At 38.9% G+C, this 23,011-nt stretch overlaps 1 protein-coding gene across 2 annotated transcripts in view; it reads left to right on the plus strand.

Moving 5' to 3' along the window:
- The window catches only part of shprh (SNF2 histone linker PHD RING helicase, E3 ubiquitin protein ligase), a 61,579-nt gene that overhangs the window by 29,159 nt on the left and 9,409 nt on the right, over nucleotides 1-23,011 (plus strand). For both annotated transcript variants that reach the window (XM_031902141.1, XM_031902142.1), the window contains exons 18-25: nucleotides 71-213; nucleotides 3,188-3,361; nucleotides 16,495-16,557; nucleotides 17,445-17,670; nucleotides 18,106-18,249; nucleotides 19,124-19,225; nucleotides 20,406-20,477; nucleotides 21,581-21,769. In XM_031902141.1, the coding sequence (XP_031758001.1) occupies nucleotides 71-213; nucleotides 3,188-3,361; nucleotides 16,495-16,557; nucleotides 17,445-17,670; nucleotides 18,106-18,249; nucleotides 19,124-19,225; nucleotides 20,406-20,477; nucleotides 21,581-21,769 (1,113 nt within the window). The remainder of the gene's footprint in view (nucleotides 1-70; nucleotides 214-3,187; nucleotides 3,362-16,494; nucleotides 16,558-17,444; nucleotides 17,671-18,105; nucleotides 18,250-19,123; nucleotides 19,226-20,405; nucleotides 20,478-21,580; nucleotides 21,770-23,011) is intronic.

The following is a 23,011-nucleotide window of genomic DNA, read 5'->3' on the forward strand; positions in this document are numbered from 1 at the left end:
GTAAGGATTAGGTCAGACTGTAAAATGCGTTATTTTATTTTGTAAAGCCTTCCTTTATTTCTTCTCCTAGATACATTTCTCCTCTCCTTGGTGGCTTGATGTTATCCAGTGTGCAGTACAGTATGCCATTGATGAGGAACTTGTTCAGCGTGTACAAAATGAACTGACTAGCATCTATAAGCACCAGACAAACAAACTCTCCATGGCAGACAAGTAAGATAAAAAAGATGTTTAAGTCGGATTGGCCTTAAATGAAGTTTGGAATTGCAGCTGCCTTTATGTTAGGCCTGCTACATTCACAATATCCCACTTTATTGGCAGGAACATTAGGATGTGCCGGTAACTCCCCTTTGCAGTTTTTTTCCCATCATGGGTTCTAGATTTCACATCATTGTTTTTTTGCATTTATTTCAAATGTTGCAAGCAACAATTCATTACATTGGTTAAAATCTTTCCCAGTATGGCTCCAATATATTATGATATTTAAAGATTGTGGTGCCCCCAAATTAAAGAAAAAGGATGTAAACTTTTAAAGGGGAACTTTAAAAAGCTTTATGTAATGGAAATATCAAACTTTCTATATATAATTCATTGAAAATTCTGTTTTTCTTTTTTAAAATTGCTTTTATTTTTAATTTTCTAACAAAACAAACAGGCAGATAGTGCCCCGCAATAAAAGAGTGAGGAGAGAAAGGAATGAAGAGGGGAATAGAGAACATATGCATCTTGCTTGCTTTGAAGGAAAAGTAACAATAAAAATTTTAAGTAAAAAATGTATTCTACCCTGCTCCAATAATTGCCCTATCCTGCACCCCATTTATTATTTTGAATGCCATATTAGAAAATACCTGCTAAAACTTGGCTTCCGGTCATTTGAAATAAGGCGATATTGCGATGCAGGGCAGAATCCACTATACCAGTGCTGTCCAACTGGCGGCCCGCGGGAAGGCAGAGTATGGCACACACAGGCAGGGTAGGGCAGGCAGAGTATGGCACACACAGGCCAAGTATGGCACAAACCAAGAATGGCACACACAGTGAAAGTATGGCACGCAGGCAGGGTAGGGCAGGCAGAGTATGGCACACACAGGCAGGGTAGGGAAGGCAGAGTATGGCACACACAAAGGCAGGGTAGGGCAGTCAGAGTATGGCACACACACAGGCAAGGTAGGGCAGGCAGAGTATGGCAGGTTTTTGCTGTACTACAACCATTAATTTGGGTATGGTCATGTGATAATATGGGTGTGGTTTCAAGTGGGCGCAGTTTCAAAAAGGGGAGTGGTCAAAACTGGCTTCCATTATCGACCCTCCACCACGTAGGTCGGAAAAATTCCGGCCCTCGGTACAACAGAAGTTGGACAGCACTGCACTATACGACGATCGAATGATTGAATTAGTCGAATGATTGATCTATTGAATTAGTCTGTCTCTTGAGGATATCAAAAAATGGTACAAGTTCTCAGCCGTTTCCTCCCAATGCTCTTTATTTAAGGTATATTTCTGTGAAAGAAGGCCTCTGAGGCTGAGATCAGTAGGCAGTATATTTGAGAGACCAGCTTGGGGGGGGGGCACTCTTGTCTTAGCAAGTTTTGTATAGGATACTTCTCATAAACTAGAGATACTTCCTGAAACTGTTCTACAAACCCCTCCCTCAGTTGTAAGTATTGGTACAATTTGATGACTAGACTCAGGTTGTTGTATGAGGAAAATAGGTTTCCTTCCAGTATATCCCCAAGCCGCCTAATACCTGCTATAGGCCAGATGTGAAATTGGGGTAGTTGGATGAACTGAATAAGGTTATTGTTCCAGAGGGTGAGCTCAGGGGAGAGCAAAGGTGGGTCTATACCTAGCTCATGCAATGCCATGAGCCACAGCCTATGGGTAAGCTGTCTAATAGGAATACTGTGCCCAATATTGTGCCTTATAATGCCATGTTCGGGTTTTTAGCACTTGGAGCAAGCCACCAGTGGACATATGCCACCCGGGAGGCTATGTTATACTGTACATTTGGAGATTAGGTAACCCCAAGCCACCTCTGACCTAAAAAAACAAATAGGGAAATCTTTGGAAATATGTGTGGCCTTATTGTTCCAAATAAAGGTAGTGGTATTTGTAAAAAAATATATAATAGTATAATGTATATATATAAATATAATATATAAATATAATATAATACATATACAAATTTAGGGAGGAAGACCATTTTAAATAGGGTTACCCTTCCCCAAAGTGTGAGCAGGAGCCTTTGCCATATATCTACGATTCTGGCGTAGTGTTGGATTATTGGATCTAGGTTTACTAAATGGTGCCTCAAGGAAAAGAATGAAAAAGGCCAATATTTACTGTTTGGCAAGATTCTTTAATAGGTTACTTAACATAATATAAACTATTTGTTAGTTAAATATTCATTCTGGGGATATAGATTTCCTTTAAGGGACAACTGATTCTGGTACAAACCCTGCATGCAGAGAGAGAGGATTTCTGTTAGAGTGATCTCTAATACATCTAAGCAAAATGTGCACACCCCACCCGAAGGATATATCAGATCTAACTGACAGTCAGCTTCTGCTTGAAAAAAGGATGAACATAGATGCTGAGAGGGGAATAGCAAAGCACAACATGATTATTTCATAAACAGTACAGAATTTTTAATTGATTATGTTTAGAAAGTTTTTAAATTCAGTGAGATGAAGTATATTAAGTTTTTATTTTTGCTGTAGTTCCCCTCTAATGGATAAAATGTAACTTTAGAAACGTATCATTTGGTGGCTATGCCTTCAGAATTTTGATAATATCTTCAAAATATATACACAGCATTGGTATTTATCCTCTACTACTAGATCAAAAGGTGTAGTGTAGATCATTACACTGGATATATAGACTGTTTTGTGATATCATACAATTTACTTATGGCCCAGGTTTTCTTTGTTTATTGTTAAAACATGTAAAAGATTGTACAGACAGGATACATAATTTATTGAGAACTAGTTGTGACAGAACCATTTACTTCTGTGTACTTGGCAGAGTTCTGATGATATGTGCATATCTTATGGGCTTGACAGGCCCCTAGGCAACAGTGTTTCCATTTATATGCTAGTAATAATAAGGTGTGTCTGTCCATTAAACAATTATGCTTTGGTAGCCATTTTCCCATATAACTATTGATGTGATCAATACTGCATTCCAGGTTTAGGGATTGCAGAGGTCTTCAGTATATAGTCACAACACAGATGGAAGAGTTGAAGAAATGCCAAAAACTTGTCAGAGATGCTGTAAAGAATCTGGAAGGTCCTCCATCCCAAGAGGTTATTCAGGCTTCCACCATCTGTCATCTTCGACCAGCCCGCCTTCCTCTTAATAAGTATGTTGTATCAGTATCAAACTAGAAAATCTATATTTATTGCTGTCACTCAAGTCATGCAATTGACAAATAAGCCATTTACTTGACAAATAAAAATGTCTAGTATAGTGTGTTTTTATTCAATGTCATGTACAGATTTTGAAGTATAGATGCATTAGCTCTGGGCAGCTGTATAGAGTGCACCTTAAAGGAGAACTAAACCCTAAAAATGAAAATGGCTAGAAATGCCATATTTTATATTCTAAACTGACTGCGTTAGCCAGTCATCCAAAAGTTTTAGCATCTCTGTAGTACTAATGATATAGGTCTTTACAGTTGTCACAGGAGCTCTTGGATTCTGTTAGAACTGTCTGGGACAGTACATATGCTCAGTGCACTCTGAGCAGCAGTTGAGAAGCTAAGCTTAGGGGTCGTTGCAAATTATCAAGCAGAAAATGAGACTGGCCTGTCATATAAACTGATGCTACAGGCCTGATTGTTAAATTCTGATGCTAATTGCACTGGTTTTCAGAGCTGCCACATAATGTGAATCTAATGGATTACTAATCAGCTTTATATTGTTACATTTATATTCTATATATACAGTATATTGTGAGTCTGTCCCTAAGCTCAGTAACTGACAGTAGCATAGAGAATGTGCAGTGAATCATCAGAAAAGAAGATGGGGAGCTACTGTGGCATCTTTGGGGGCACAGATCTTCCCTGCTAAAGGGCTGCTGTTGCCTTCGGCAGGTACAGAAACCCAAAACATAAAGTACAACATTTCTAGCCTATTTCTTTAGTTTTCCTTTAATCATTAGAAATTAAATGATTACAATTGTGAGTGTTCTGTTATAAAAGTACAGTATTCCACCAGTGCTATAACTGAGAGTAAATATAAAATTAAAGTAATCTTATGACTTTTTGAATTACACTTTTTTTTACTAGTGGCTCTAGTATCTGGATGCCACATCTTAAAGGACATGTAAAGCCTACATTTGCTTACAGTGTATATCAGTTGGGCATGTCTCCCCCACCCAAATGGCATCATTTGTACTGCATATATCCCCCTCCATTTGCTAGCACCATCACATTTTCTTAAAGCAAATAGCAGCTTTCACCCGTTAACCACAATCAGATAATTTAAATCTGCAAACAGCATAGACGCACACAAAGACCCTTATTCAACATACATTTCATCAAGAATACAGGCTTACACAGGCACAACTGTCTCTGATAAAAGTTCTGCTTTGTTTGAGCACTGTAATGGTAAAGCTGAGCTCAGGAGAAAAAAAATGAACCAGCAATGCCATCTCTTCACTGGCTGCTAGATGGAGGGCATGTTTAGTAATCTGAGCTTAGAACCACTGAGCATGCCCACAAGCCACAAGTCAATGCAAGTTCCTGAGAGAGGGGGCTGAGTGGGTTACAGGAGGAGAAGAAAATCTAAATGATAAAGGGGATACTGCAACCTTATTAATAACCTCTGGACAACCAGTGTGGCAGATTTGAAAGATTTCAAAGAGGCTGGTCACTGGTTACATTTTTGTGTGTGGGGTTTACATATCCTTTAATTACCCTAGAAATCATGCAAGAGTTTGGACGTCAGAATGGAAGATGAATAATTACACTGAACATCACACCCTCACTGCGTCTTGTCATTGACATTGACAACCTGATTTTCAGTATTTCAGTGTTAGGCTGGACATTACCAGAATAAAAAACAAACAATTAAAAAAATTATAATAGATAAGAAAACACTGATTATAAAATAGCATAGTGTTATTAAATGAAAAAGGCAAAGTTTGCCTTACATAAACAATACACTGATAGGCTAAATTATTGAAATGCTGATTTAAAATGTAGCATTATGCAATAAATTTGTTGAAAAGCACTAAAATCAGTAGTTCTCTGAGGCGTATAACTTATTTATATGTACTACATTAGTGGACAGATGTAAAATTCCCCTCTCAGCCATTGGATCGCAGATACAGTGGTGTGAAAAACTATTTGCCCCTTTCCTGATTTCTTATTCTTTTGCATGTTTGTCACACTTAAATGTTTCTGCTCATCAAAAACCGTTAACTATTAGTCAAAGATAACATAATTGAACACAAAATGCAGTTTTTAAATGAAGGTTTACGTTATTAAGGGAGAAAAAAACTCCAAATCTACATGGCCCTGTGTGAAAAAGTGATTGCCCCCCTTGTTAAAAAATAACTTAACTGTGGTTTATCAATTTCAATTTTCAATTTCAATATCAATTTCTGTAGTCAACCCCAGGCCTGATTACTGCCACACCTGTTTCAATCAAGAAATCACTTAAATAGGAGCTACCTGACACAGAGAAGTAGACCAAAAGCACCTCAAAAGCTAGACATCATGCCAAGATCCAAAGAAATTCAGGAACAAATGAGAACAAAAGTAATTGAGATCTATCAGTCTGGTAAAGGTTATAAAGCCATTTCTAAAGCTTTGGGACTCCAGCGAACCACAGTTAGAGCCATTATCCACAAATGGCAAAAACATGGAACAGTGGTGAACCTTCCCAGGAGTGGCCGGCCGACCAAAATTACCCCAAGAGCGCAGAGACAACTCATCCGAGAGGCCACAAAAGACCCCAGGACAACATCTAAAGAACTTCAGGCCTCACTTGCCTCAATTAAGGTCAGTGTTCACGACTCCACCATAAGAAAGAGACTGGGCAAAAACGGCCTGCATGGCAGATTTCCAAGGCGCAAACCACTTTTAAGCAAAAAGAACATTATGGCTTGTCTCAATTTTGCTAAAAAACATCTCAATGATTGCCAAGACTTTTGGGAAAATACCTTGTGGACCGACGAGACAAAAGTTGAACTTTTTGGAAGGTGCGTGTCCCGTTACATCTGGCGTAAAAGTAACACAGCATTTCAGAAAAAGAACATCATACCAACAGTAAAATATGGTGGTGGTAGTGTGATGGTCTGGGGTTGTTTTGCTGCTTCAGGACCTGGAAGGCTTGCTGTGATAGATGGAACCATGAATTCTACTGTCTACCAAAAAATCCTGAAGGAGAATGTCCGGCCATCTGTTTGTCAACTCAAGCTGAAGCGATCTTGGGTGCTGCAGCAGGACAATGACCCAAAACACACCAGCAAACCCACCTCTGAATGGCTGAAGAAAAACAAAATGAAGACTTTGGAGTGGCCTAGTCAAAGTCCTGACCTGAATCCTATTGAGATGTTGTGGCATGACCTTAAAAAGGCGGTTCATGCTAGAAAACCCTCAAATAAAGCTGAATTACAACAATTCTGCAAAGATGAGTGGGCCAAAATTCCTCCAGAGCGCTGTAAAAGACTCATTGCAAGTTATCGCAAACGCTTGATTGCAGTTATTGCTGCTAAGGGTGGCCCAACCAGTTATTAGGTTCAGGGGGCAATTACTTTTTCACACAGGGCCATGTAGGTTTGGATTTTTTTTCTCCCTAAATAATAAAAACCCTCATTTAAAAACTGCATTTTGTGTTTACTTGTGTTATCTTTGACTAATAGTTAAATGTGTTTGATGATCAGAAACATTTTGTGTGAAAAACATGCAAAAGAATAAGAAATCAGGAAGGGGGCAAATAGTTTTTCACACCACTGTATGTACTTAAATGAGAGCTGCATGGTATCCTATAAAGTAGTCCGTTAACCCTTTAAGTGCCAAGGGACGTAGATTCTACATCCTAGGTACCAAGGGACCAAAGTGCCATGGGACGTAGAATCTACGTCCAATGGCACTGTCGGGTTTACAAGCGCTGCGCTCGCTTTTAAAGCAGCGCAGCGCTTGTAAAGCCTTCACAACCCCCTAGGCAACGAGCGAATGAAGACATACATACCGATCCGGTCGCCCAGCCGCACCGATCCGGTCCCTCAGCCAATGACAGCAGTGGACACGCATTGATGACGTGTCCACTGCTGTCCCTTTAAATATCGCCGCCCCCGCGTCGCCTCTTCACTCCTGCTGCGCACATGTGACTGCTGGAGCCCCCCTGCTGCCTTCCTGCTGGATTGGTCGCCTTGATTGCCTGCCTGCATTGTGTGAGCTGAACTACAACTCTCTAACCACTGTTTATTTTGCTTATTTCTATCTCAACTGTCTAAATTTTTTTTTTTTTTTTTCCCATTTCTTCTTCTATCTTTGTCATTATTACACTTTTACACACATACACACTTATTTACAACTTTCCCAAGCACACACAGACACTTACACACACACTTACACTTAGAAAAAAAAAAAAAAAATCTTTCTTTCTTTTCTTTTCTTTCTTTCTTTGCTTTCTTTGGCAGTCTTTTTTTTTACTAAAACTTTATTTCTGATCTTGCTCTATAATTATCTGATTTATTTGGTTGCATTTTAGTGTTTTTTTTGCATTTTCATAATTGATTTCTGTTTTTGAATTATTCTATTGCACTGTAACTTTTTTATTGCTATTGGGTGCTGAATTTGCAGTGACGTTGGTGGATCCAGGGCTCTGGCCACTGATTTCATTGCAATAATTGTTCTTCTGTTGGTTTGAGTGGTTTTATTTGAATTTACTGATTTTATGGTGTTTTATCTTTGCATTGTTCTTTATTGTGTATTTAGTGCCCCTAAAAGGTTGCTTTTGCAGTGACATTGGTGGATCCAGGGCTCTGACCACCGATTTCATTGCAATTATTGTTCTTTTGTAGGTTTGGGTGGTTTTATTTGAATTTACTGATTTTATGGTGTTTTATCTTTGCATTGTTCTTTATTGTGTATTTAGTGCCCCTAAAAGGTTGCTTTTGCAGTGACATTGGTGGATCCAGGGCTCTGACCACCGATTTCATTGCAATTATTGTTCTTTTGTAGGTTTGGGTGGTTTTATTTGAATTTACTGATTTCATGGTGTTTTATCTTTGCATTGTTCTTTATTGTGTATTTAGTGCCCCTAAAAGGTTGCTTTTGTAGTGACATTGGTGGATCCAGGGCTCTGACCACCGATTTCATTGCAATTATTGTTCTTTTGTTGGTTTGGGTGGTTTTATTTGAATTTACTGATTTTATGGTGTTTTATCTTTGCATTGTTCTTTATTGTGTATTTAGTGCCCCTAAAAGGTTGCTTTTGCAGTGACATTGGTGGATCCAGGGCTCTGACCACCGATTTCATTGTAATTATTGTTCTTTGATTGCTTTTAGTGGTTTTATTCCATTTGGTTTCAGTTGTTCTAGAAAGATCCAGAGGTGCTAAGTTCAGATTGTTCTAGTAGTTTCTATTGCCAAAGGTTAACTCCTGGTCATCCCTTGCTGGCTTGAGTTTATCAAAAGGTTACAGTGAGGTTTTTTTTTTCTAGCTTCTCCTATTACAAGTGTTGTCTTGCTTGCTGCTTTTTTTTTTTTTTTTTGCTTGCTTGTTTTCACTTTGCCTGCTGATTGCTAGATTTGCAGTTGTCGGTATATTTCTGGCACAATGGCCAAACGGTTTTACAGCACCGAGGAAGCTGCTAGGTATTGCATGGACTCCAGCTCAGAAGAATTTAGCGATTCTGGGTCTGAGTATGTGCCATCTGACCACTCTACTGAGGAATCAGAGATAGACGATAGTGACACGGTTAGCGCAGAGGTTAGTAGTGGTGGCACGCTTACTGCTGAAGAGGCAGAGGCTGGTGGTAGTGCCCAAGATGTACCCATGGAAGTAGAAGAGGGTGAGGGTAGCACTGATGCAGCAGTTGGAGAGCCTGCGTGGGGGCCTCCCTGTAATTATGTCCCTGAAATTCCCCCTTTCACTGCAGTCCCTGGCATCAGTGTGGACACCACTAATTTTGAAATTATAGATTTTTTTAATCTCTATATTACAGAGGCCATCCTACAGGACATGGTCCGTTACACAAATTTGTATGCTGAGCAGTATCTTGCCAGCAACCCTTTACCGGGTTTTTCAAGAGCCCAGGCATGGTATCCCACAAATATAAACGAAATAAAAAGATTCCTGGCTCTTACATTGGCAATGGGACTCGTAGAACGTAATTCTTTAGCTTCCTACTGGGATACCAATACAGTCCTTTCCATCCCTCTTTTTTCAGCCGTTATGCCAAGAAACCGTTATCAAATTTTATTGCGGTTTCTTCACTTTAACGACAACACAACGGCTGTTGCCCCTAATGAGCCCGGTTATGACAGGCTTTATAAATTGAGGCCCCTTATAGATAGCCTGTCTCAGCGCTTCGCAGAGGTTTACACCCCCTCCCAAAATGTCTGTGTTGATGAGTCCCTTTTGCTCTTCAAAGGGCGCCTAAAATTTCGCCAATATATCCCAAGTAAGCGTTCTCGCTATGGGATGAAATTTTACAAACTCTGTGAAAGCAGCACGGGCTACACTAGTTATTTCATGCTGTATGAGGGAAAGGACACTAATTTGGACCCCCCCGGTTGTCCCACTGACTTGACTACCAGTGGTAAAATTGTTTGGGAGCTCATAACTCCACTGCTGGGCCGAGGTTACCACTTATACGTGGATAACTTTTACACAAGCATCCCTTTATTTAGAGCCCTAAATTCTTTGGACACCCCAGCCTGCGGCACAGTCAACCGTAACCGCAAAGGACTGCCCAGGGAATTGCTGGATAAGAAACTGAAGCGTGGAGAAGTACATGCTCTAAGAAGCAATGAGCTCTTGGCCATAAAATATTCAGACACCAAAGTTGTTTTTATGCTTACTACTATCCACGATGAGACCATGATTGTCCAACACAGAAGTGGCGGTAGGCCCTCAAAAACAAAGCCACTGTGTAGTAAAGAATATAGTAAGCATATGGGTGGTGTTGATAAATCCGACCAAATACAACATTATTATAATGCCACCCGAAAAACCAGGGCCTGGTACAAAAAAGCAGCAATTTATATGATCCAAATGGCCCTTTATAATTCTTATGTCGTTTACAAGGCGGCAGTACCAGGCCCCAGATTGTCTTATTACAATTATTTGCTGCAGTTGCTCCCTGCCTTGTTGTTTGGTGATGTAGAGGAGGTTCCTGACATGCCAGTTAACGACAATGTTGCCCGAATGGTGGGTAAGCATTTTATAGCACAAATTCCACCAACACCTAAAAAAACATATGCCCAGAGAAAATGTAAGGTTTGCCGTTCCAAGGGTGTTAGGCGAGATGTCCGGTATTATTGTCCCAAGTGTCCTAGCAAGCCTGCTTTGTGTTTCCACCCATGTTTTGAAGTGTACCATACTGTGGTACACTATGAGAGGACTTGAATTTTGTGTTTTTATAGGTAGGTTATGGTTCTCTGGGTTTGTTGGTGGAATAAGGATTTAGCATATCAGAATAGTGAACTTGGCATGTTCTAGGTTTTTATGCACAAGGTTTCAGGACTCCAAACTTAGCTGTGCTGGCAAAGTGACGCTGTTTTTTATTTATTGAGTTTATCTATTCTGGCAGGTCCGTACTTATAACTAGGTTATAGATATATGTGATGAAAAGTTTGGTAAGGTGTGTCATATTGGCAAAAGTGTTGTTTTTTTTTTAGTAAAGTAGGGATTTATGGTGTGTGATTTTGTTTTTTGCACAGGTTGTCAGAAAAACAAAGTGTGCTTGTAGCTTGTGGTTGTTTAGACTTGTTCTTGGGCATTCAGATTTTTGTGTTTGAGCTATGGTTATTCAGGCTAGTTGCAGTGTTTCTTTGGTTATGGGGTAGGACTTATATTGTGCTGTTGGTATAGCGAACTGAGGTGCTGGGTGACTGACAGGGCGCATGATAAAACTTGTGGTGTGTGATGAATCAATGAGATGTTTTTATCTCTAAAGCTGATGCCACAAGTCCTTTTACTGGCACCTCAAAAGCTTGCCTGTCAGCGCAGTTATCTGTGCATAGTTTTGTATATTACTTTGTATTTCTGGGCAGCATTTAACTACTGTAAGTGTAGGCCTTGAGTTTTTTGCAAAGGTTCTTGAGCACAGGATGACAGATACATTATGGTTTTTTGTGCTTGTAGTACAAATTGAATATCTACTGTATGTTCTGGTTAGGTTACACAAGTTGCAGCGGCTCTCTAAATATAAAAACTTTGCGTAATACTGGTGTGCCACTGGTGACTGCTGCACGGCACGTAATGGTGCACATAATTTTATCTCTGATGCTAATGCCCCAAGCTTTATTGTTGGCACCTAAATTCCTAACCTTTAGTGCAACTTCTAAGGACATTTGCATCATTTATGGGCCAAATTACTATGGATTTTTTGGCAAATATCCTTCTAAATGTGGTGCAGATTTTGTCATTTCTAAAGTAGTGTAGGAAGAAGCAAAAAACTGGTATCATAACACCACAGGAAAGATGGAACTCAAATCAAAGATGCTCCACAAAACAGAAATAGGTGAGTAAAGTACAATTTAGGGGTTTATTTGGGGGGGGGGGGGGTAAAGTAAAAAACTGCAAGGGGTGCATAGAGTGCATTTTCAGGTTTGGCGGCCATGTACTTATGTGCAACCAGACATATGGGGTGTAATTTTATTCAGGGTAACTTGCTAATTGATACTGAGCAAGTTTTTTGATAGTTGCCATAGAGATTTTGGGGAGAAATCTAGGTTTGTATCTGTTTTTTCCTTGATTTCTGACCAAAGCACCGACTTCTGCAAGGGACTGCGGCCGCAATTTTCCATGTAGAAAGAGGAGAGTGGCGTCTCTGAATAGCTGATGGTGTGCACTTTTCAGAAATATATAGTTTGTGGGGGTTATTTTACAGGTATGGGGGGTTAACACTGAAAAACTGCAGGAAGTGCACATAGAGCTCAGTGAAATTGCCCTTTTGCATTGCCCCTGTTTTGGGGCATTTGGTGGCCACGTCTTTATGTGCACCCATACATATGGGGTATCGTTTTATTCAGGGGAACTTGCAAATTGATGTTTAGTAAGTTTTTGGTAGTTGCTATAGAGATTTTGGGGAGAAATCTAGGTTTGTATCTGTTTTTTCCTTGATTTCTGACCAAAGCGCTGACTTCTGCAAGGTACTGCGGCCGCAATTTTCCATGTAGAAAGAGGAGAGTGGCATCTCTGAATAGCTAATGGTGTGCACTTTTCAGAAATATATAGTTTGTGGGGTTTTTTTTACAGGTATGGGGGGTTAACACTGAAAAACTGCAGGAAGTGCACATAGAGCGCAGCCCCCAAAATTTCAACTGAAATTGCCCTTTTGCATTGCCCCTGTTTTGGGGCATTTGGTGGCCACGTCTTTATGTGCACCCATACATAGGGGGTATCGTTTTATTCAGGGGAACTTGCAGATTGATGTTTAGTAAGTTTTTGGTAGTTGCCATAGAGATTTTGGGGAGAAATCTAGGTTTGTATCTGTTTTTTCCTTGATTTCTGACCAAAGCGCTGACTTCTGCAAGGGACTGCGGCTGCAATTTTCCATGTAGAAAGAGGAGAGTGGCGTCTCTGAATAGCTAATGGTGTGCACTTTTCAGAAATATATAGTTTGTGGGGGTTTTTTTACAGGTATGGGGGGTTAACACTGAAAAACTGCAGGAAGTGCACATAGAGCGCAGCCCCCAAAATTTCAACTGAAATTGCCCTTTTGCATTGCCCCTGTTTTGGGGCATTTGGTGGCCACGTCTTTATGTGCACCCATACATAGGGGGTATCGTTTTATTCAGGGGAACTTGCAGATTGATGTTTAGTAAGTTTTTGGTAGTTGCCATAGAGATTTTGGGGAGAAATCTAGGTTTGTATCTGTTTTTCCCTTGATTTCTGACCAAAGCGCTGACTTCTGCAAGGGACTGCGGCCGCAATTTTCCATGTAGAAAGAGGAGAGTGGCGTCTCTGAATAGCTAATGGTGTGCACTTTTCAGAAATATATAGTTTGTGGGGGTTTTTTTACAGGTATGGGGGGTTAACACTGAAAAACTGCAGGAAGTGCACATAGAGCGCAGCCCCCAAAATTTCAACTGAAATTGCCCTTATGCATTGCCCCTGTTTTGGGGCATTTGGTGGCCACGTCTTTATGTGCACCCATACATATGGGGTATCGTTTTATTCAAGGGAACTTGCAGATTGATGTTTAGTAAGTTTTTGGTAGTTGCCATGGAGATTTTGGGGAGAAATCTAGGTTTTTTATCTGGTTTTTCCTTGATTTCTGACCAAAGCGCTGACTTCTGCAAGGGACTGCGGCCACAATTTTCCATGTAGAAAGAGAAGAGTGGTGTCTCTGAATAGCTGAAGGTGTGCACTTTTCAGAAATATATAGTTTGTGAGGGTTATTTCACAATTAGGGGGGGTTAACACTGAAAAACTGCAGGTAGTGCACATAGAGCGCAGCCCCCAAAATTTCAACTGAAATTGCCCTTTTGCATTGCCTCTGTTTTGGGGCATTTGGTGGCCACGTCTTTATGTGCACCCATACATATGGGGTATCGTTTTATTCAGGGGAACTTGCAGATTGATGTTTAGTAAGTTTTTGGTAGTTGCCATAGAGATTTTGGGGAGAAATCTAGGTTTGTATCTGTTTTTTCCTTGATTTCTGACCAAAGCGCTGACTTCTGCAAGGAACTACGGCCACCATTTTCCATGTAGAAAGAGGAGAGTGGCGTCTCTGAATAGCTAATGGTGTGCACTTTTCAGAAATATATAGTTTGTGGGGGTTTTTTTACAGGTATGGGGGGTTAACACTGAAAAACTGCAGGAAGTGCACATAGAGCGCAGCCCCCAAAATTTCAACTGAAATTGCCCTTTTGCATTGCCCCTGTTTTGGGGCATTTGGTGGCCACGTCTTTATGTGCACCCATACATAGGGGGTATCGTTTTATTCAGGGGAACTTGCAGATTGATGTTTAGTAAGTTTTTGGTAGTTGCCATAGAGATTTTGGGGAGAAATCTAGGTTTGTATCTGTTTTTTCCTTGATTTCTGACCAAAGCGCTGACTTCTGCAAGGAACTACGGCCACAATTTTCCATGTAGAAAGAGGAGAGTGGCGTCTCTGAATAGCTGAAGGTGTGCACTTTTCAGAAATATATAGTTTGTGAGGGTTATTTCACAATTAGGGGGGGTTAACACTGAAAAACTGCAGGTAGTGCACATAGAGCGCAGCCCCCAAAATTTCAACTGAAATTGCCCTTATGCATTGCCCCTGTTTTGGGGCATTTGGTGGCCACGTCTTTATGTGCACCCATACATATGGGGTATCGTTTTATTCAAGGGAACTTGCAGATTGATGTTTAGTAAGTTTTTGGTAGTTGCCATGGAGATTTTGGGGAGAAATCTAGGTTTTTTATCTGGTTTTTCCTTGATTTCTGACCAAAGCGCTGACTTCTGCAAGGGACTGCGGCCACAATTTTCCATGTAGAAAGAGAAGAGTGGTGTCTCTGAATAGCTGAAGGTGTGCACTTTTCAGAAATATATAGTTTGTGAGGGTTATTTCACAATTAGGGGGGGTTAACACTGAAAAACTGCAGGTAGTGCACATAGAGCGCAGCCCCCAAAATTTCAACTGAAATTGCCCTTTTGCATTGCCTCTGTTTTGGGGCATTTGGTGGCCACGTCTTTATGTGCACCCATACATATGGGGTATCGTTTTATTCAGGGGAACTTGCAGATTGATGTTTAGTAAGTTTTTGGTAGTTGCCATAGAGATTTTGGGGAGAAATCTAGGTTTGTATCTGTTTTTTCCTTGATTTCTGACCAAAGCGCTGACTTCTGCAAGGAACTACGGCCACCATTTTCCATGTAGAAAGAGGAGAGTGGCGTCTCTGAATAGCTGAAGGTGTGCACTTTTCAGAAATATATAGTTTGTGAGGGTTATTTCACAATTAGGGGGGGTTAACACTGAAAAACTGCAGGTAGTGCACATAGAGCGCAGCCCCCAAAATTTCAACTGAAATTGCCCTTATGCATTGCCCCTGTTTTGGGGCATTTAGTGGCCACGTCTTTATGTGCACCCATACATATGGGGTATCGTTTTATTCAGGGGAACTTGCAGATTGATGTTTAGTAAGTTTTTGGTAGTTGCCATGGAGATTTTGGGGAGAAATCTAGGTTTTTTATCTGTTTTTTCCTTGATTTCTGACCAAAGCACTGACTTCTGCAAGGGACTGCGGCCACAATTTTCCATGTAGAAAGAGAAGAGTGGTGTCTCTGAATAGCTGAAGGTGTGCACTTTTCAGAAATATATAGTTTGTGGGGATTATTTCACAGGTAGGGGGGGTTAACACTGAAAAACTGCAGGAAGTGCACATAGAGCGCAGCCCCCACATTTTTAGCTGTAATTGCACTGACAAAAGGTATTTGGCTTTTGAGTGAAAACTACATTGCACCTAGAAACCTGAAGGTCTGTAGTTTCTAAAGATACCAAACATGAGGGGATATTTTAGATTTACATATAAGTTATGCTGCATTAACTGTTACAAGCGCTTTTCTGCTTTGTTCTGGTGTGATATTGTACAAAGTATTGCTTTAGTTTGGGGGTTACTTCTGGACAGGAACTGTGGGGTACCACCACATATTTGGTATCGTTGGACTTGGGAGTATCAGGGCTTTTACAAACAACAAAAAAAAGTGTGTAAAATTAACTTTTCTATGGAAAAAAAACTCAAAATATACAGAAATTTTTCATAATTTTTTTTTTTTTTTACATATTTCACCCAAAATACACATCATATCTCCAGAAAAGTTATAAAATTTGGTATGTATGTCGAAGCCCAATTAGTGACGAAAAAATAAATAATAAATAATAATTTCCCTAGTTTCATGGAGGTTTTCCTACCAAAAAACATTGTTAAAGTGAATGAGTACAAAATGCTTAAAAAACGTCTGGCACTGGGGGGAACCGAAATGACGAATTCGGCTGGCACTTAAAGGGTTAAAGGGTAGGTTTAGTCCTGTTATCACAGTAAAAAACAGGACACCACAAACATTAGAATCCCTTGGAAGTATCTTTGCTTTTGCCAACCTGTAATTAGCTTTGGACTGTTGTCCACTGAGCTTTCCGTGTACATGTATTTGTTTAACCTTATGTTTATGGAGGAACTTGTATTTTATTGATTAGAAACATGAAAAATGGATGCAGCTTGGGCTATCAAAGTGATATATTTTTTTTAATATGGAGTATTGTCTGTAGGCGCTGAGAAGTGGGTTTCACAGAGGCTTTTGTAATGTATTTTGTTTTATTCTGCAGCTGTGTTTTCTGCAAAGCTGATGAATTATTCACAGAGTATGAGTCAAAGCTGTTCGCCCACACGTAAGTACACTATTCGAACAGAGGGATGTTCCTTTGAAGAACAGACTGGCAAAGTCGTTCGTGTTGGCGTTGTTAAACAAATAAGTGGTGGTTTAGGCCCACTCCCTACACTGCCTTCTTGTTCCTTTCGTTTTGCAGTTGGTTTTGTAATACAAATGTTAATGATAATGCAGATTTTACTTCAATAAATTTGAGTTTTTAAGTTCAAGTTTAAAAAAAAAAAAAAAAAAAAAGGAATATGGATGGTTCTGATACCTGGCTGTTAATAAATAAATTGATGCAAGGCGCCCATACATAATTTAAGCATTATTAGGCATCTGTGAAGAATATCACAATTAGTACACTACACTTCTTCATAATGCACAATATAGATGTCCCTTTATCCCCTATTGCATTTCATATTACTGTAGCTTTTTCAAATATTGTAAGAGAAACAGTTGAATAATTTAACCTTATTATGGAAAATGGTGCCTTATTAAACCATATTGTGTTTAATAAAGATAACTGTTACCCCTGTTAATATGGTGCATATTCTATTTTCTTTTCTTACAGTACATATTAAAGTATTACATCATAGCAGAACCCAGTGTGTACAGAATCTCAGCATGCCATTGTAATTGTGCTGCAGTTATTTGCACATCTTTGTAAGTGACTGTGAAGGCACAAAGATTTGCAGCTGGTAGTCAATTGACACATGTAGGCACAAGTTTCACCTTCTAGGTAACTTGGTAAGCACAAAGAGGCTGCGCCTAAACAGCTTTGTCCAGCTTCACCAAGCATAGGTTCAACAGGCACAGCACCTTCCTGCAGTTTTTTCTCTTTAATGTAGTCAGATTTTTTATTGTAATAGAAAACAGGCAGTAATTCTGGCACTGTCTACCTTGCAGCGTGAAAGGCCAAACAGCTATATTTGAAGAGATGATTGAAGATGAAGAAGGCCTTGTGGATGACCGACTGCCTACAACCAGCCGTGGTCTGTGGGCTGCTAGTGAGCTGGAAAGATCCCTAAAAGCAGTTCTGTCATTTGCACGGACACACCGCATGGATGCAAGGGTGATAGATGAAGGAGCCATATTTATGGAGCTATTTGATTCTTGGAAAAAGGAATATAAGGTAGGGTGATGCATTTATAGACAATTCATAGGTCCAAATAGCTATCTTTATAATAGATATTAGTATTGTGTCTAGCATTTGTTTTATTATTTACTTTCTGAACCTCTTAGATAACTACAACATACATTGTCTAAACCTAACTTTTTCAGTGTAACTTTCAGCATTGCCCTCCTGAGGCCCCATGTGCTACCTGGAGAGGGTAAAAATGGTACAAGCAAGGAGGTTGGAAACGTATATGATGAAAAGCTATGTCCAGCTGCCAATTTTTGTAATATTTAAATAAAAGTATGTTAATTAATGTTTCTTTGTTAATTAATTAACCCTACTAATATAAAAACAGCTCCTTGTTCTTTTTACTTCAGGATATTAACAAAATATATTTATTGTATGAACTATTTTGTTTGAGCTAGCATTCCACTGATTGTGTCCCCTTAGTTACTTCATGAGTATTGGATGGTTTTGAGAGATCACGTGTCTGCAATTGATGAGCTGGCTATGGCTACAGAGAGGCTAAGAGTTCGACTTCCAGATGAACCAAAGCCCAACCCTCCTGTTCTCCATATCATTGAACCTCATGAGGTAAAAATGAGAGCCGTAAGCAATAGGTGGTTTGAAAACAATACCTTTTATACAGTTCATTGGTACAATGGAGTTTTTCAGTTAAAAGTTTAATTATATTTTTAGTCTTATGTATACTACTTCTCCATAATAACATTTGCATCTCTTATAGTTATCTTAATTATCTTAGTTATGTCTTAGTTATGTCTTAATTCTATTTATTTTAAATGGCCTTTCTAGTCTCTCTTCTCTCTTCATACATTCTTTCAATAAACCCCACATTGTGCTACTATTTGGGGCACATTTATCAAAGGCTAATGGTTGGAGTCATGTTTAATGACTTGACAATCCAAGTGAGATTTATCAATGTGATCCTAAAATCATGATCTTCGAGATTTATGATATATCAAACTTAAATCTGAGCTGGAAGGATCCTCCAACTGATTTATCGAAATACACTTAAAACCAATGGAAATTCTAATTTTGGGAATTAGGAGTCACCAGAACCCTAATATTGCTGAAGACTGGAAATATAAACGTATATATTCAAGCATAGTTTCTTGGATAAAAATTGATTGACCTGAGATAACTCAAGATTATGATAGATTGTGTTGGATAATTGAAGAGGACAACATGATTTTTGATAAATGTGCTCTGTCTTTTTTTTACCATAACATACATGTACGTTGTTTCGATAGTCTGAAGATCATACAGAGTGACTAATTCAGTTGCTTTTTATTAAATTGGATAATAAATACATCATGTTTGAGTACTTTTGTGATTGATTAGAAATATGTGGGGTTTTTTTGTAAGTTAAAGCATTAATTCCGCTTTCCTTACATGGATCAGTAATACATTAGTCTTTAAGGATACCAAATATTAATTATCTTTCCAGGTGGATCAAAACCGGGTGAAGCTTCTGAATGATAAAGCAGTTGCCAAATCACAATTACAGAAGAAACTGGGGCAGCTTTTATATCTAACAAATTTAGAAAAGGTATTTTTAAAACTCTTGTACTCTGAATTGTCTCAAATCTTTTGACTTTAGGAGCCTCAATGAAGATCTAATTTATTGTAATGAGAAGTAGAGGCTAAAAAAAATGTTACAAATGCTGTATTTTATATACTATCTTTATAATAGAAATTAGTATTGTTTCTACCAAAATGAGCTAGCATTTGTTTTATTATTTGGAAATTTTATTATGCACATTTAAAAAGGAGATTGTTGCATGGAAAAAAGTGTGAAGAAACAAAATTCCCATGAATTCAACATTTAGGGGCCCATTTACTTACTCACGAACGGGCCGAATGCGTCCGATTGCGTTTTCTTCGTAATGATCGGTATTTCGCGACTTTTTCGTTACCAATACGATTTTTGCGGAAAAGCGCGAGGTTTTCGTAGCCATTCCGAAAGTTGCGATTTTTTCGTAGCGTTAAAACTTGCGCAAAAAGTTGCGATTTTTTCGTAGTGTTAAAACTTGCGCAAAACGTCGCGCCTTTTAAGTTTTAACGCTACGAAAAAAGCGCAACTTTTCGCGCAAGTTTTAACGCTACGAAAAAATCGCAACTTTCGGAATGGCTACAAAAAACTCGCGTTTTTTCGCGCAAATCGTATTGGTAACGAAAAAGTCGCGATAATTTCTGAAAAGTCGTAAAGGCGCCGAAAAAATCGCAAAAAATACGAAAAAGTCGCAAAATGTTCGTTTTCCAATCTGAATTTTTCCAATTCGGATTCGAATTCGTGGGTTAGTAAATCAGCCCCTTAGTAAATAGAATATAATTTTTGTAATGGACTTTTTGGAAATTGATATCAGAATTTTAACAAAGACTTCTGTCCTTAGCATAAAGTTAATGAATATGTTAATTGTATGAATATAACATTTCTTAGAATGCTTTTCTAAATTATGTTGCAATATAGAATATTTTTTTTGTTTCAGAGCTATTCAGCTGTTAAATTCTGCTAATATAATGAATTTTGTAACAACAGCGCAAAAGTGCTTAGCAGAGGGCCCTGACCAATTTTACATTCTTTTTTAGGGATTGCATACCTTTTAAATGTCATCAGTTCAGTTGTTTTCTAGTCAACTGTTGTCAGCTTGTCTAATAGTATTAATTTATCTCTAGCTGTTAACAAGAACATTTAAACTGTATCCACTAAACATTCAATCATCTTTCAGTCTCAGGACCAAACTACAGGTGGAGTAAACCCAGAACCTTGTCCAATATGTGCTCGACATCTTGGAAAGCAGGTATTGTTCCTGGACTCTCTTTGAACTGGTTAGTTGAGGTTCTTCTACAGTACACCAAAAGTTTTGACAGCTTTTTTTCTGGAAAGAAGTACCAAGTGCTAAAAAATGGATTCTGTAGCTTAAAGACCTTAATGGCCCCTAAGATCAGAGCAGTGACTAAAATGTGTTTTTCCCTAAGCAGAGAATGACACCTTCCTTGTCTCTTTGGAGACTGCAGGCTCTATTGGGGCCTTGCAAAAATCCAGATGGGCAGTCCCCTTTAACTATGAAAATTAGGGCTTTAACCCAAATTGAGGCTAAGTCCTTTCAAGACACTGTCTACGAATAGGTGGTAGAGGCATGTATATACTCCATGCTTACCAATTAAAGAGGCAATTTCTTTGCAACCTGTCATTCAAAAAGGACAGGGGGATTTACCCCAGTGAAATTTTGATGACTGGGACAATGTTACTGATTCATACCTACCCTTTGCAGGCAGCAACTATAATGCTTTAATACAGTACCATACATGCCTTCACTCCACCCAGACAATCTGTGTTTCAAAGGAGGGACATTATTTCATGTCATTTGGACCTTCCCAATAGAACTGTATTTTGGGTGAAAGTGGAGAAGTTTGCGGACCAGTGCCTATTCTTGCCAAGGTAACATTTCTCAAGTCCCTGCTCCCAGGGTTAGCGGAGAATGTCCTGTGAAGGTATAAACATATCCTCCTGAGACTTCCTGCGTATGCTATGAATGTGATAGCCCTTAATTGGAGATAACCTACATCCCCTACTCTCACAACCTGGGAAAGGTTGATAACGGTGCTATCCCCCTTCACAAGCACACCTGTGTAAGCTGAGGCTGCTTGGATAAATTTGACAAACTATGACGCCACTGGACAGCTGATCCTACCACAACCTCAGCTCCAAACTCAATTTGTTTTAGTGCATACTGGATGATTTTCTTATGATGACTTCTTTTCTTCCTTGTTTCTGTGTTGTAAAGTTTAAAGGGTAACCGTAGTTGTCAATTTAACTTACATTTATGCTATGGTTTTCCCTTTTCAATGGATTCAGTAACAAACTAAATTTTAAAGTGTTCTTATTTCTTTTTCATCCCAGTGGGCGGTGCTTACTTGTGGCCATTGCTTCTGTAATGAATGTGTAGCGATCATCGTAGACCAGTATAGTGTTGGCACCCGCAGGAGTGCTATTAAATGTGCAATCTGTAGACAGACAACTTCACACAAAGAGATCTCATATGTCTTCACCAGTGAAGGTGCAAACCAGGAGCAAGACATCCCTGTTAAGGTAAGTGTTTCCCTTAAATTCAAGGTATGCCATTACATATTTATCACTGTTGTACATATTTAAAAGGATGGTTCACTTTTTTTAAAGGAATACTGCCATGGGAAAACATGTTTTTTTCAACTTCTCCAGCAAAATCCTGCATTGAAATCCATATTTTTATATTAAATTTTAAAGTTTTACATATGTCTAGCTATGTTCTTTATTTCCCAGGGTGCCACAGCCATGTGACCTGTGCTCTGATATAATCAGTCACTATGTACTACTACAAGCGGGAGTAATATCACCTACCTCACTTCTCCCCCACAGCCGATCAGCAGAACAATGGGAAGGTAGCAAGATAGCAGCTACCTGACACATGTATTGCTAAAAGTGGTAGATATGGGAATAGCACTCAGTAGTAAAAGAGTCCGGATTGGGACTTCTCCAGTTACAGTGAGCAGGAGAAACAATAGGTGAAAGCAGTTCTAATGTGTAGCATTGGCTCCTTCTGAGAGCTCAGACATAGGCACAATGCACTGTGATGGCTGCCCTCATACCAATATTACAATTAAAGACGTTCGTTGGTTCAAGAACAACATTTTAAATGAATTATTTAGTGAATTAATTGCTTTGTAAACAGTGTAATTTAGAAATTAAAAGTACACAATAAAACTCATGACATAATCCCTTTAATATCTGTAAAAGATACATTTTTTTTCTGAAAATAAACATAAGAAGGGGTTTTCTTGCATTATTTTTTCAGTAAAATATAGGTGTTTGCCTTTATTGTGGACAGAAATTTTTTATGTATCTTAACATATGTTCAGAGACTTTGTAAAGACACTCAGTACAATATATATGTTGATGCAGATGTGCAGGAAGAGGTCTATGACCAATATTTAAATACTGTATTTTATTTATATTTCTTATTTGATATTGGGGAGTAGAGCTCTTAAGTGCTTTATTAACAAGCACATGTGCATTGGGGAATACCACTTACAAGTCTGATTTATGCCGAAGTTAGGGGAACTGTAGGGACAGGATAGGGCAGCAGAAAATAAAGTTAATATGGCTTTTCAAACACAAATATATCTGTTTTTCAATACTATTATACTTGTATATCATTATATCAATATATCATTACTTGTAAATTATTACACATATTATTTTCAGGCATTTTCCAGAAGATCTGAGAAATGTCTGCCACTTCAAAGATGGTGGAAATTTAACAAATGAATGCACATTATTTAACATCTCCATGTA

This window comes from Xenopus tropicalis, chromosome 5 (assembly GCF_000004195.4).
Source record: "Xenopus tropicalis strain Nigerian chromosome 5, UCB_Xtro_10.0, whole genome shotgun sequence".
Taxonomy (NCBI): Eukaryota; Metazoa; Chordata; class Amphibia; order Anura; family Pipidae; genus Xenopus; species Xenopus tropicalis.